At 44.9% G+C, this 15,758-nt stretch overlaps 1 protein-coding gene across 1 annotated transcript in view; it reads left to right on the top strand.

The window, feature by feature from the left end:
* LOC138569550 (kinesin-like protein KIF19) overlaps window positions 1-15,758 on the top strand; it is a 3,041,213-nt gene that overhangs the window by 1,837,344 nt on the left and 1,188,111 nt on the right. Inside the window, exon 11 of the mRNA XM_069647615.1 lies at window positions 13,959-14,109. Coding sequence (XP_069503716.1) covers window positions 13,959-14,109 — 151 coding nt within the window. The remainder of the gene's footprint in view (window positions 1-13,958; window positions 14,110-15,758) is intronic.

Genomic DNA, 15,758 nt, shown 5'->3' with positions numbered 1-15,758 from the left:
TAGAGCACTGTAAAAAGTGAGGGATTTTAGCAGTAAACACTCGCTGTGATATTTGCAGACCCACAATACTTTGCAAGCAATGCATTTTTAATGCCTCAACATATGGGCATTTTAAGAATGTCATGACTCTGCATGTAAGCAATTATTTTGCAGTGCATACAAGATTGTTTGCAACATACCACACACTTATATCATTGTGTAGGATTACACAGTGTTCAGTGAAACTGTTTTTGCATACTAGCGAGTTACCATATAATGTGTGAAGGTCTATGCCCGAAGGAACTCTGAACACTTGGAAATGAAGCAGACTGTGTGAAAAGCATTCTCCTGTCTGAATATCCGGTGCCCTGATACTATGGATGAGTAATCTCAGGCATAGTCCATAACCATTATCCCTTGTAGGCAAAGTAAATGATATTGCAATGTTCCTCTCCACATATAGGGTAATGTAAGTAATGCAAAGTAGGAGATACAAATTAATATTTGAGTTTTATAATGTGTTAACTTGCAAGGGGGCCTCTTCAAAGCACTTGCATGACATATGTACAAATAAGAGGAACTATGGGGTAAGGTTACACATCCAGGAGCATGCTTACAGTCAGTATACAGTATTTTAGCTGGTAGTTCGATTGTATCGTGTGAGTGACGCTTTAGGTAAGGCACAATGAGTAACAGAAATTCTGGCACGTGAACGTTATTCATATTACAACAAACATAAAACAAGTGTATGTAGGGTTCACGTCTGCTAACCTTTCGCAGAGCCAAGAGAGGAAGAGTCAAGGTTGTCCAGTATTATCTTAATGTGTTCTGGGGCAAAAGTTAGAGTCATAAGGTCAAAGTGTGGTAGAATCAAATTTAGGAGTCATGGGTGGGGAGGGAACATTATTTGGTTAATGTGTGAATGCGTATCTTGGTTAGACTCTTCTGTTCATGGAGTCAGTTTTTCATATTAGTTTTTAACCTCTTATGTGTGTATTTTGCTGTCAGGAATTTCAGGTGTTTACGGTCACCCTTCCATAGTAATGTAATGTAATGTAAATTAGCAGAACATCAATACTAGCAAATTTCAATTAATTGTTGTGGCTTGTGCATTATTAAATATTTTTGAATAGATGAGAATTGTCTGTGTGCGCTGCTAAAAATCTTCTGAGCGGCACCCAGAAGGAAGCTGGGCAAGCGCACATGCGCACAGCTTAGAGGGAACACTGCTCTCCTCTACCCTCCTGCCTCTCACTTCCTCCTCTCACACACTCTCTGATGCACGTACCCCGAAACCCCTCCTCTGCTCTCCCTCTAAAACTACCTCCACTCACTCACTCACTCACTCACTCACTCACTCACTCACTCACTCACTCATTCACACACTTCCAAATTCTTACCAATCCCTCAGTCCCAACACCTTACCTCCTCTCACTGCAAAAACTACACCAGCTGCTATACCTTTCTCTCCGGACTGTTGGTCCACCTTCTCCTCTTCTGACACCTTCTCCTCTTCTGACCACACCCGTATACCTCTTGCTGTCAACCGAGTCTGTTTGCTTTTTATAGCCCTCCTGCCTACAAGCTTCATTCTGCTCGCATTCGTTACCTCATTCAGCTGCACCCTTGTGATAATCACTGTCTGAGCTATCCGTTTGAGGGCTGGAACTTCCCCTGCAAGTTTTCCTAAGGATCTCTGTCCCTCCCCCTTTACAGCCTCCGTCTTTAGCATGCAGACTATGCTCTCACATTTGTTCTCTGTGCCTCCCGTTCACTCGGTAATTCAATGCTCCAACTGGGCTTGGGGGGTGTTCCTTGGCCTTCCCTATTGTTGGGGAGTCTCTTGCTAGTGGTGATTCATAATGCCTCACGGGCAGCTAAATCTGCGATAGGAATTGTGAAAGAGTCATTTCAAGAGGTAAAGGAGTGTGCTTGTAGAATCCTGACAGCTAGAGCTGGAATAATATGGAAAGAGATGGCCACTATAGTTTGCATTAATTAAAGGCTACCACTTCCAGGAGTAGTCATTTTCTGTATTGATTGGCCCAATGCTATGTAGTGTGTGAGATTAGATCCTGGAATAGTCCTTTTACAATGTTGTCAGCAGGGCTCACCCAAGCCCAGCGATCCTTGCAGGGAACCACAGGCACTGCAGCTATCTAGGCAATGTGATTGGGCCCCACAATGATAAATGTGATGCACCGTCATGGAGAAGACAGGTACCATAGTAGCTCAGACTGACAACAGGACTGAAGCTCTGGCCCAGTAGCAGGGTGCAAACGGGCACTGCAATGACACGTATGTTGGGTGGCAAGGGCTGCAGAATGGGCAGGTACACCAAAAAAGCTTTCAAAACAAAGATACCCAGTGGGACCAAAACCCTTAGCACGCTTGCTGAGATCCTGCAGACAGATTGGCAAACTAGTAGAGAGCACACGCTGAAGTAGAGAAATAAGAACATTAAAAAAACAAGCATTGACAATGCCAACAATTTGGGCTTTTGGTTTGGCATGGCAAAGGCGCTGCCGTGGTGGTATTAACTGGATATTGATGATAGCAGGTGCAAAATGGCGCAAGTACATGGGCCTTCACTAGCAGTACCTGGCAAATACCTAGTACTTATTCACAAGCCAAAACTGTAGGCTTTGCCAATGCATGTTTTTAATAGTACATTGAAGGATACGAATAGTGCTTATAAATAGAGTGGCTGAAGCTAGACCTAATTAAGAGATTTCAAGTAGCGCATTTGCAACTTCAATTAAGCTATTAACTCTCAGAAGACTGCTTTGAATTTATTTATTTGCATTTTTAAAGCGCTCACACATCCTGGAATATGTCTTAGTTTCGTATTTATAACGCGCTTAATATCCAGAGGTTTCTAAGCGCAGATCGGGGGATCGAACCTGTGTTGCTGCTTGTTCTCTTGTTTCCAAGACGAGCACGTTGCCGCTGAGCTATCCGCCCATGACAATGAATAAACCATGGCTGGGATTTGCATTGCCAAGTGTGATGGTAGGGTGTGATTAAAGTGAGCTGAAAGAGTTCCCATCAGGAAGAGTTTTGGGGGGGAAGGGCATGAATTGGGTGAGAAGGGCCATAGGGATTACCATTACCATGGGCAGTCAATGGGTGGGCAGATAAACAAACAACACTTACAAGCTTTGTGGCCTCCTCATATGCCATTTCTCTCTATCTGCACTCTAATAATATAGTTTCGGCTTTTAGGTGGCGCTAAAGCGCCATCTAATAGCCTAAACTAACAACCGCAAAGCAAACTGCAAACTAGCAAAACATGAGGAAAGGTGTCCTGGCTGTTTGGAGGAGCAGAACTATAAGCGTGGTGCTATCATTTTAGACTTTTTTTTGTTATCTCGATCCCACAATCACTGATGTGTGGGTTTCAAATGATGTGTTCCCTTCTGTTTGGTGGAGTTGAATTAAAAGAAAATGGAATCTTTTTTTGTCTTCTTTTCTCCTCTGTTTGTTATTAATATGGCTGGATTTGCTTAATATTCAATCTTGCACCTTGCACTCTTCAAATCTCTGCCTGTACCGTTGCCATAGTAATATAGAAAACCCCAAGAGTACTTCAAAGAGAATTTTTGACATACCACTGTCTATGTGAGAGCTCATATAAACAACGATAAGCTTCTAGTAAGTGAGGGAGTGAGTAGGAGGATTTATATAGCGTGCATTGCAGCCAGCCACCTTTGGCACTTATATGCACAGAATGGAGAGGGAAAGAACAGGAGCTTAGTTGCTGAAAGGTGCTTTTAGGGGTTCCATGAAAGTGCATAGATTGGGTGCTGCTTGTGTTCTTCTAATGCATAGGGCCCCATACAATTAACTGTCCGTTGCCCCAGTTGGAACGTCCACTTTTTGAGGCCACTCTTCAACTCTTGTTCTACCAAATCAGTTCTTGCAGCCATTTTGCATCTGGCCTTTCACATGGCCCATGCCATTGACCGTGGATGGCCTTCTACTGGTCAGCGATTTATCCTTTCATTGCAGAACTTCATAGTTAGGTTTTTGAAGCTCTAATCATTATCATTTTGAGCCTCCAACAGGAAGATTCAGTGCTCATGGAACGACTAGATGGTGACTCAGTGCTGGTATGTTGCTCAGACTTTGCAACCGAATGTTGGAAAATCATTAATTCTTCCTTCCATGTCCATTTACATTTAACTTAGTGAGCTAATTTGGAGATCCCCCATATATATATGGGGCATTTACATTTAACAACATCATATACATGGATGTGAGGACAGTTTTTCAGTTGTTGACATCCTGACACAGGGAGATCCCTAGTTGTGGTTTATAGGCTGGGAAAGCATAGGGCAAGAGAGGCATTTTTCCAACCCTTTTTCTGTTAATAAATATGTTTTTGGAACAAACATGACAACCTTGTGGCCGACTCTCATTTCTGACCCCTCACACAGCCCTGCCAGCACCAAAGAGGGCATACCAGACCCAGGGAGGAGCATGGGGGGCAACCACCCCCCTGACTCACCGTGGCTCCATCACTTCCTGAAAATACTTTTACTATTTGCAATGATTTGGGTGTTTTGCTACCATCCCATACACAGCTAACAATCCAGGTTGGGGTTGAATAGTACAATTTATTATTTTAACTTTTATAACGCGCCAGCTTGCCCAAAGGCCTCAGGGCGCACACAAGATAATACAAGACAAACAACAAAAGAGGGCGGTTAGTGGTGCAGAAGGGCAGGGGAAGTCGGTGCTCAGTTGGAGGGGCTGTTGAAAAGGAATGTCTTCAGCCTTTTTTTGAACTCATTTGTGGTTTGGATAACTCTTAGATCGTGTGGGAAGGAGTTCCAGATTAGTGGCGCTTGGACGTAAAAACCTGTGCCTCCAAATCTAACCAGCCTGAATCTAGGCTGGGAGAGTCTGGCTTGATCCTGGGACCTGAGAGTGCAAGATGGCTGACAGGCCTTCAAGGGCCCAACAAGATATGTTGGGGGCCTCATGGGCCAGATATTTGTGGGTCAGAGTGCGGATCGTGTGGGAGACACGATGCTTCACGGGCCCCCAGTACAGCTCCCTCCCTGCATGGTTAGTATGATCTCGTCTAGCGAGACCCAAGGTTGCTCGTACAGCCCCGTTTTGGGTCACTTGCAAAGCTTAAAGGTTGGATTGGGAGGTACCGGACAGTAGACTGTTACAATAGTCTACCTGTAAGTTTACAAGGGCTGAGGCTAGAAGATAAATATTTCTGTGTGAGAGAAAAAGGCGGATGTGATTTAGCAGCTTGTTGATGAAGCCGCAGGATGCCTGGATCTGGGTGACCTGCTATCTCATTGTCAATTCGGCATTTAGGATAATACCCAAGGTCTTCACACTCTTGGCCACCGGGGTGGTGATTATTAAGGAGAATTCTCAGAAATGTGCCAGTTCCTCTCTACCTTAGAGACTCCCAGCTCTTTTTGTTGGACTTTAGGACTTTTTATCTCATGTATTTTTTTGTGATTTATACTCTGCCTCATCACGAGTTTGGCGGTAACCCTTAAATGTGGCAGTAATGCTACTACCGATGCATTTAACGGTCCACCAAATCACGGGTTTGGCAGGATTTACCCCAGCTCTGAGCTGAGGGCAAATCCGCTGCTTTTTTGCTGATTTTCGGCACTATTGCTGCCGCGCTAATACCACCGGCGGTAGTAGCGCTGAAAATTCCCCATTGGGCCCAATTCGGAATGGGAAATTCCCGAACGAGGCCAATGGGGAATATGGACTTACTGTTCCGCCAAACCTGTGATCCGGCGCTAATAGCGCTGGGGGGTTTGGAGGTAACGCTAATAGCACCAAACTCGTGACGAGGCCCTCTGTGTTTCTTTTAACTTTGGAGTCTGACAAACTCCATAGGCATCATCTTTGCATTGTGACACACAGCACCTTCAGTGCAGTGGCAAAGAGAAGTCTCTTAGATTTCCCAAAGGTTTAAATACCTTCTCTTGGTAAAACTACTGTTTCCAAGAGCAGTGAAGGGAAATTGACTTTACTTACATTTTGTAACTTTCTAGGCCCAGCACACACTATCTTACCATAGGGTGCTGGAGGGGTTACTTAGTATCCCCTTTGTCTAGTTTCTCATGTAGCATTTTTATGTTACCTTTCTACAATTCATGGCTGATGGCAGTGGTTTACTTTTTACTACCATTGTGTGTTTTTACAGCGGGCTGCGTTCGCAGCTGCAGTAAGGCACTCATGGGTGCCCATCTTGTCAAAATGGCCCGGTCCTCTTTTTTCACCATTTCTTGTCAGAAAGGTCCTACTTGAGATTTACTCTGCGCGCCAAACCAGGTTTGGTCCCTTTGTTCGTTTTGTCTTTGGCGGGATTCACTAGTGAAGCCCGCCTCTGGCTCCAGTATGTCTGGCAGGGGCAGGAAGTGAGGGAGGTGCCCGATACTCCCTGCGCTTAATCCCCTTGGTTACAGGAATGCACCCAGAGGTGATTGGCCGGCTGGCTGTCCGGCGAGGACAGCCACCCTGCTGTGTGATTGACAGCTAGGCTGCAATGAATGGGAGAAACCTGCATAAAAGTTGAGGCTTTTGGCTTGGAAGGCAGAGTCGACCACTGGACGAAGGCATCCGAAGAAGAACTTGGAAGAGACGCCTGCTGCAACTCCTGAACCGTTGGTTTGCCCGGTGAAGCCCTGCTGCTTTGCTGAAGCTCCAAAATCGTTTCGACTAGAGAAGCCCTGCAAGGACGACTTCTCCCCTTGAGTTGGTAGGACCAATCAACTCCAAAGTGAACTTGTTTGGACATCCTCTCGAAGCAGGCTGTACTTCAACTGCTGCTGGAACCGAAGTGCCAGGTAGAGGAACACCAAACCAAGTAGATCGATTTTAAGTCAGACCCGAGCGCCAGGAAGATCCTCCGGACTTCCCTGAACCAGGACTGGCCAGGCATGATCCTCAACAGAGTGCTGGACCCCAGATACGAGGAAAGTCCGAAGTGGTATCCTAAAACCGCAGTGTTGCTATTTGCTGTCAGACGCGAGGAGCTGAAACGCTGAAGTGCTACTGAATTGAAGTTTGCCCGTTGCTGCCGCTGACCTTCCCATTGCAGTGCAGGAGTCCCCGAACGCCCTCCCTCTTGTCCCCAAGACTGATGCCCACGAACACCAGGATCTGCAGAACTGTACAGGAACAGAAGCCAGTGGGAACCATTTCTTCTAACCAAAGGTACTGTAAAGTCTAAGAGAACTTACCTCTTGTGGTGTAGCCTCACTTGATCTCATTTGAGACTTGTCTTTGCTAACCTTGCAGAGTTGCTTGCATCTTTGCCCCTCACAAGCCTCCCAGCTTGTGGCTCTTCAAGTGAATCCTATTGCTACAAACATTTCTAAAAACATTGTGCAAGACATTTACTTAACTGCAAAGAAGATTGTCAGCTCCCCTAGACATTGTTCAACTAACATTGGCTGTCCTGGCTCCCTGAGAGACTCTTCTTACCCTTGACTCTGTGACTTTACCTTTCCCCCAGGAAAGGGTTAAAATTGACTTGGCATTGGAAGGTTCAAAAAGTACTTACCTGTTTATGTATTATCTGTTAACCTTTGTTTTATTCCCATATCTAACCTTTGCACCAAACTCAGTATTGCTCCGAATGTACCTGTGATAAATCAATGTCCACAGTGTCCTAACTATTTAAGTCACCTGAGGGTGCAAGAAGTATCTTTGTGCCATCTCCAATGGGTATCATCTGATTTAGAGAAACAGAGGGTGTTTTTGAAGTATATAATAATTGTTGCATGTTTTGCTCCCTTCTGAAGAAGGCTTATATTACTGACTGTGAAATAAATTAATAATTGTTTAATCAAGAAACCTTGAGTATAAGTGTTTATTTGAATAACTGACACTGTGAAACTGTGTTACAACCCTACTGCTCACATTGACCCCTCTTCAGATAAGCCTGGCTGCTCAGCCACACTGCCAACGTGTAGTACAGACTTATACCAAAGGTTGGGTTCCTATTGACAGGAGATCAAGGTTGTTGTAGTGCACCCAAACGGTACTGCACCAAATCTTGCCTAACAGTGATGTTAGCGATGACAAAGCTTTTATATTTGGTGGCAAGTTTTTTAAGCATGTGGCTGGAGGCAACAACCAGAAGCTCTGTTTTATCAGAGTTGAGGGCCAAGGAGTTGGAGACTGGATGGTAGAATAGATTGTGTTAATGGCCAGTGTGTCTAGTGAGTGGATGCCTGAAAGCTTTAAGACTACTTGGGTATCATCTGCGTAGTTGGTATGAAGGACGCCCAGGTCGTCAAGAAGACCCAGGAGAGGCAAGATGTAAATGTTGAAGAGAGTAGGTAAAAAGGCAAGAGCCCTGTGGAACCCTGCAGGTAACAAGTGTCAGTGATGAACTAACATCATTGATTGCAACTCTGACATTGTGGGGGCCCAAAAAAGAGCAGCCCATCAAGGACTCTAACCTGGTCACCAAGAGGACATCATCGACCAGGTCAAAGGCAGGGGAGAGATCAAGCAGCATCAGGAGGGTGGGCGGCCCTGGTCGACAATGCCAGGAAGACTGGATTTTAAATCGAGCATGGCGGTCTCAGTGCCGTGCCTGGCTCTGAAGCCCAATTTCCATGGTCCCAAGATTCTGTTCTCTTCAAGAAATATCTGGAACTGGAGATATGCCACCCGACCCATGATTTTGAGAAGGAAGGGCACATTAGTGATAGGACAGTGCATAGGGCCAAGATTGTCCTTCTTTAGTAGGGGGCGGGGGTGATCCAAGCCTCTTTGAGAAGAGGTGGAACTCACCCTTCAGAGAAAGAGATTGACCAATTTAGTCACCTAGGGGCCTAGGATATCAAGGCAGCTTATTAGTAGCCTGAACAGGCAGGTGTCGCACGTGCATGAAGTGGGCTTCATACCGGCTACAATCTGGGTCATTTCGAGCACAGTGCTCTGAGAGAAATGGAAGACAGGTCATGTTTTAACAGGGGAGGAAATGGAATGCCCTGTAATTTTAGAGGAGTCCCTTTGGTTGTTGATGAATTTTAGATGTGATGTTACTTTGGAAATTAAGGTATCATGGATTCCTTGGCATCAGGTGGAATCCTTGGAAGAGACATTTTTGATACATGGTTTGCCCTTAAATTCACTCAGGATTATAAATCGCTCCTTTGAGCTTCATTTTGCCTATGTTATTTATTATAATGGCAGGTTTTGGGTTGCACAATGGCGGCTCTGAGGTTCTTCACCGAAAGCTTCTAAGATGCCAAAGTGACAGGTGAAGGACCTTTCCGCCAAGCTCGTTCAGCGGACCTATTGGTGTGTATGAGGTTAAGGATGGCTTCATTGAACCAGCTATGATTGTGGGTGGGTTTCAGGTTTCACACATCTGTTTATAACTGGGGCGAGGGTGTCAATGGTGGTGTTCAGTGTGTCCGTGAGATGAGAGGCTAAATCGGATGCCATGTTATAATCCCTGAGGCAACCAAGGCTAACGCCAAGAACACGAGACAAGTTACAAGGGGTGATGCTTTTCTAGTTTCTGGTTTTAATAGATGGCCTCAGGGTAGCATCCACTCTAAGAGGAGACTTAGGGGAGGTGATAAGAAGGGTCAGAGGATGGTGATCGGACCAAGGACAGGGGATAATGGACAGCTCGGTAATGGGAAGCTGATGCGACAGTACCCAGTCAAGAGTGTGCCCCACCACATGAGTGGGTTCTTCAACCCATCGGGAGAACCCTATAGCAGAAAGTAAGGATGAGGCTGCTTTGTCTGTGGGTACATCAGCCCATAGATTGAAATCCCCTAGTACGATAATCACTGAATTTGCACTGGTAATTTTGTTCAAGAGATTGAGAACGTGTTCCTCAAACAGAGGCAATGGTCTGGGAGAACCGTAAAGGACCATGATGGTGAGAGAAGCATTGTCATTGGTTTGTAGCTTTGCTACCAAACCTTCGCAGTCATCAGGAGAGTTCCTAAGCGAGAAATGACAGTGGAGCTGGGCTTTAAACAGTAGTGAAACCACCTCCTCTTTTATTCCCACAGTCAACCCGCAGAATCTGGTTGTTGGGAGGGATCGCTACGGTGGCTCTGATAGAGTGGTGTTATTGAGCCAAGACTCAGTGATGGTGAGAAAGTCGGAATTAGAGTTTGTAAGTGAGTCCTCAACTTCAACCCTGTGCTGCCTAAGGGATCAGGTGTTCAGAAGAGAGAAACATATTGGGGGGGCTAGGGTGGGACATCCTATGAACGGCTTTCTGCTTGACAAGGTAATTATTTAATGATACATGCAATTATTACTTACATTTACACACAATACATTTCAATGTTTACTTTATACATGTTGGGTCTTTCTGAAAACCGACTGTATTATATAGCATTTGGTGTTTTGTCAAGCGTGTATGGTAGTAATACCACTACCATACATTCATTAGGACACAGCAATTATCTAGAGTAGCCCGCTTGGTAGTGCATTAAAATGAGACAAATTCTTCATCACATGATGCAGCACAGCTTTTAAGTTAACTCTTCTCCTTGGTTACAAACCTCTACATCTGAACAAGAAAGCCAATGAATGGTTTATTTATTTATTTCCATTTGTAGAGCTTGCCACACCCGGGGGTATATGGGCACTAGTTACAGTACATAGATGAATTAGTCGCACAGCATCACAAGGTATAGATGAGTAGACATAATCACATATATACAGACTGGCACCGCTAGTTAGAGTGAGGCTAGGGGTCTTTTTCTGAAGAGCCAAGTTTTCAATTTTTTGCAGAAGGAGTATAGCAACATGTGTGATCTGAGTGAGAGAGGTAGGGCATTCCATTGTTTAGCCGCCACTACTGGGAAGCTACGGTCACCTGCTTTGGCTCGTTTGAATTTAGGCATGGTAAGGAGGTTGAGAGGTAATGCCTCGGGTGGGTCTCTTGGAAATGGGGTTTGGTGATTTTGTTGAGGAGGTATTGTATTGCTCTCCCCAGAGTGCACGGAAAAACATAAATCACCAATGCAATTACAGAGCAAATACTTTGAACGCAGACAGACGCAATAACTCACAACCACATACTCTTAGAAAATAATCAGCTCTTATACGGCTATTTATTCAAATCTTAGAAGCAACCAATAATAACATAGAAATAATTCACAAAAGTAATATAGACATAAATCACAGAAGAAGCAAAGAATTCAAAAGGAAATACATCACCGTGAGCGTAACAGGATTCCTCATCTCGCCCAGAAGCGGCTGGAAGACCCCAGGAACAGCCAGTCCGAGAGCACCACAGCCCACAGGAGTACCGGACGTAAGCGTCCTTCTCCGGCTGAAGTCTCACCTGACCACCTCCGTGTTTCCGCATATATACACACTCCGCAAAGGGGTGGCAGTTCTCGAACCTTCTGGAAATGGCACTTGCGCACTTGATGAACAGCCGTCGGTTGCCAGCTGGGTTAATCGAGAGCTACCCTCAAGGAGCAGAGTGCCTCCCTCCTCTAAAAACACGCTCCACGGAGAACAGTAACAAACCATAACAAAGTTAGCTTTCCCAGCAGAAATGTCCTTGACCGCATACCAGGTTTGGAAAGCATGTTTTCCTCAGCACCATGAATCTAACACTCAGCAAAATGTGTGCAGCTTTTCACTGCGGCATGAAGTAAATATCCATCATGGCTCCGAGCGCTCCCAGAATGCACTGCGCACCAGCGCCATTTTAGTTCAAGCATAACAATTATTTAGGGGCGGTGTTAGGGATACACTTGTGTGTGATGGATATGGTCTTGAATTTGATTCAGTTTAAGACAGGAAGCCAGTGAACAGTGTGCCTAGCGGCAGAGATATGTTCTTTTTTCAGGATGTTTAATGCCGCTCTTAGGGCGTTGGTCTGGATGATTTGAAGTTTTTTGATGTTGTTTGTGGAGGAACCAGCGAGTAGAATGTTACAGTAGTCTAGTTTGGATAAGATTAAGGCTCTGGCTAGTGTGATGCAATTGTCCGGTGTTAGGAAAGGTCGGCAAGCGTTAAGAATCTTGGCTGTATAAGCAGATGCCGAGGCATTTGCATTGACTTGCCTATTTAGTGAGAGTGAAGAGACGAGGTAGGCTCCTAGAGTTTTCATTCCTTCAGGATGGTGATGAGATTCCCGTCTATGGTAAAGGATTTATAATCGCAGTACAGTTTGTTTAGTCGGGATTGGGTGCCTACTACTAGGAGCTTTAAGACAGAGTTTGTATTGCGCCATCCAGGCTTGGATGCTATGGTAGATTTTATTCAGGGCGTTAGTGTCCTCAGTGTAGTTGCCAGTGATGGGTACGAGGATTTTCGTGTCATCAGTGTAGTTAGTGTAGGAGTCACCTTGTTCATCCAGAAGGTCAGATAAAGTCTTACTGAAGATGTTATAGAGTGTTGATGAGAAACACAAGCCTTGAGGCACACCGCAGAGGACTGGGGCTGGTGTGGCTGCTGCTATGTTGGAGAAGCCTCTCATTGTGCGGTTGGAGAGGAAAGAATCGATCCAAGCAGTGGCTTGGGGAGGGAACTGAGCTGAGGCAGAAAGGTGTTGGCAGAGGATTTGGTGATTTACTAGGTCAGCCGCTGCAGATAAATCTAGTAGCAGCAGGATGACTAGATTCTCAGTGTCTATGATCTCATCAATTTGGATTTTGAGATCGAGGAGTGCTGCCTCAGTGTTGTGTCCCGGGGCGGAAGCCCGACTGGCCTAGTCCAAGGCTATTGTTGGATTACAGATTTTCCTGTATTTATAGGTAGGCCACTCTATCAAGGATTTTGAGGAGGAAGGGGACGGTGGTGATGGGGCGGTAGTTGGTGGGGATGTTGGGGTCTAGTGAAGGTTTGTTTAGGAGGGGGCGAACCCATGCATCTTTCAGGCTATTTGGGAAATCCCTTGTGCAAACGAGTTGTTGATGAGAGAGGTGATAAAGGGTGCTAGTTCTGTGCAACAATATTTAATGAATGGGACAGGGCAGATGTCTCCTTGGCATGGCTTGGTGCCTCGTAACATTTTCAGGTCATGAGTGTACGAAGAGTTGGTGGGCTCTCGGGTTTAGACTTGCGGGTGCTTAGTGGGGAAACTTTGTCTATCGCTAGGCGGCACGTTTGATTATATAAATCCACCATTTGGTTGGGGTCAAGGTCTGACTATTGATAGTTGGTGATGGGGTGGAGCATAGGGAGCATGTTCTCTGGAGTGATGTTGCCTGTATTTCTAGATTGCGCAGCAGGGTGCAATTTCGGTTGTGCTTTGGCTGAGATGAAATTTGGGATGGTGAAGATGATGATGTTGTGGTCGGACTATAGGCAGGAGTGGTTAGAGGTGATATTAGTGTTACAGTTCATGTCTGCTAGCCAATCTAATGTTCTGCCCTTGTTATGTGTGGGTGAGGTGATGCGTTGCATAAAGCATAGTGATTCAATTGTGTTGGTTGTAGTTTTGGCATTCGAATCTGTAGGGTCATTTAGGCCTAGATTGAAGTCTCCCATGATAATGATTCTAGAGGAGGGTTTTGTGTTATTGCACAGTAGGAGGGAGATATCCTCCCCTAGCGATAATATTGGTCCAGGTGGCCTATAAATGAAGTAGATGGTGAGTGATGCAGTGTTGGCAAGGGAGATTTGTATGGAAAGTGATTCTCCTGAATGGAAGGAGGAGTTGGGCAGTTCTCTTAGGGTCAGGTCCTTTTTTAGCTATGAGTGCTACAGCTCCTCCTTTGGCTAGAGGTCTGTATTTTCTGAAGATGGTGTAACCTTCAGGAATAGGTAGTGAAAGGGCTGGGCCGGCATCTTCATGCAGCCATGTTTCGGTGACGGCCATTATGTCAAGTTGGTTGGCAGTAATAAGGTCAGCGTTGTTACTACTCCTTTCGTACAACTGATTCCTATGAATTAAAAAGTCAGATCATAATACTATTTTTATACAGTACGTAGATCTCTAGTACTCTGTTTGATTACTTCTTACTTTGTCTCACCAGGTAAATCGTAACCTCCAGAATGCCAGTTATCACATTGCTCAGTATAGCACTATTGTTGCTGAGCTTCGCAAAGAAATACAACTTCTGAAGAGCAAAATTGACCAATATGAAAAGAAGAATGAAAATAAACATGACATCAGGGGCATGGAAGGTAGATTCTCAAGAATTTTGTTTTATTAATATGGTTTGTTTGTTTATTTATTTATATTGCGCTCCCAACCCTGGGGTAACTGGGCGCATTACAAGGATATGCATTATCTTCGTTACACACAGGGAAAGGTACAGTGGGGGAGGGGAGAATACTTATATTATACCAACTGATTTCATTACTAAACAGTATGTAAAATGACATATCAGTAAAATCGGTTCCACATTTAGATTTTTTACAAAAAGCCAACATGGACATCTAACATCAATTTATGTTTAGAACGCACCCTGTCCACAGCTATTATTATCCTTCTAATTTATTATTCAAGGATGGGATAACCAGGAATAAAACAGAGAGCTCATGGTTTTGACCATAAACCTTTATTCAAACAATAAGGAGTTGGAAAATGCCTCACTATCCCTATTCTAGGTGGTGTTTCCAGGCTTAAAACAAACACGTCCCTCATTAAGAGTTTGCCGGTATCCCACCGGTAGCACCAGCAGGATACCGGCAAACTGCCCTTATCATCTCCACCACCTGACATCCTGGTATTGCCAGGATATTAAGTGCGGTGGAGAGCCAGTAAGTTCCCATTCCCATGGAGTCCATTAGGACTCCATGGGATGGGATTGCTTGAATCACTGGCACTGGTATTCCCGGTGCCGGTGATTCAGGCATTTCTTTGCCAGTAGGGGCCTGATCTATGGGCAGGTCAGGCCTGCTGGGAGATCCCTGTCCCCACTGGCAAACATGTGTTTTGCAGGTCCAGAAACAATGCTGGTGCCAGAATGACCACACCGGCAAACCCATAATTAGGCCCTAAGGGTCTGTCCATTGTCAAGATGTCCAAAGCAAAAACATCCTCTGTCCGAAATACCATCCTGGCCCTCATGCTCTATAAATTAAGTCTAAGGTGAAAAGGCCTTTGGCCTTGAAAAGTGCACAAATGTTCAAAAAGGAAAAGGCGTAAGTCCACAAAAGTTCGAGCTGGATAAAGTCCACAGTTCCAGAGGATGACTCCCTTTCTCTGGATTTCTCTTCACTGTACTTTAAACTTTTAAGGACGGGAATTTTCCTTGGGTTTCTTATGGTCAGCAAAATATTTTGTATGCAAACTTGTCTGTCAGTCTTAATTTTGGAAGGATACCTGGTATAGTCTTCTGACAGGTTTCTTCTCCTTTATGTATGTTTTCAATACACTCTTTGGCTATCCCTGATGTATCCTTATCAGGATTTTCTCTTGTAATTTGCTTTACACTTTGTCCAACTTGAATCTGTCTGGTATACTCGCCTGCCAGGACTTTCTTCGCTGCTTCATTTAACACACTTGCAACTTGAATTTGCATGCTACGTTCTACTGCCAGGGCTTCCTCACGTACTTCACTCAATACTCTTGCAACTTGTATCTGCCTTGTATATTCTCCTACCAGGACTTTCTTGTATGTTTCACTGGGCACACTTGCAAACTTGACAATATTTTGTATTAATTCAGTTGTATTTCTTTAGTAAATATTGAGTCTTCCATTCTCTCTCATATGCTTGGGCGGACTCACCTGCTCACTGTGATGTGTGTCGGTTCTCCTGCGGTCAGCCTGCAGGGCTTGTCAGCTTCCTGTTCCTTCCTCCCAGGTTTGCTGCCTCTGCCTTGCAGC

Source organism: Ambystoma mexicanum, chromosome 2q, assembly GCF_040938575.1.
Source record: "Ambystoma mexicanum isolate Mex_15411 chromosome 2q, UKY_AmexF1_1, whole genome shotgun sequence".
Classification (NCBI taxonomy): domain Eukaryota; kingdom Metazoa; phylum Chordata; class Amphibia; order Caudata; family Ambystomatidae; genus Ambystoma; species Ambystoma mexicanum.
Note: the sequence above shows the minus strand (reverse complement) of the source record. Positions and strands in the feature narration are given on the sequence as shown.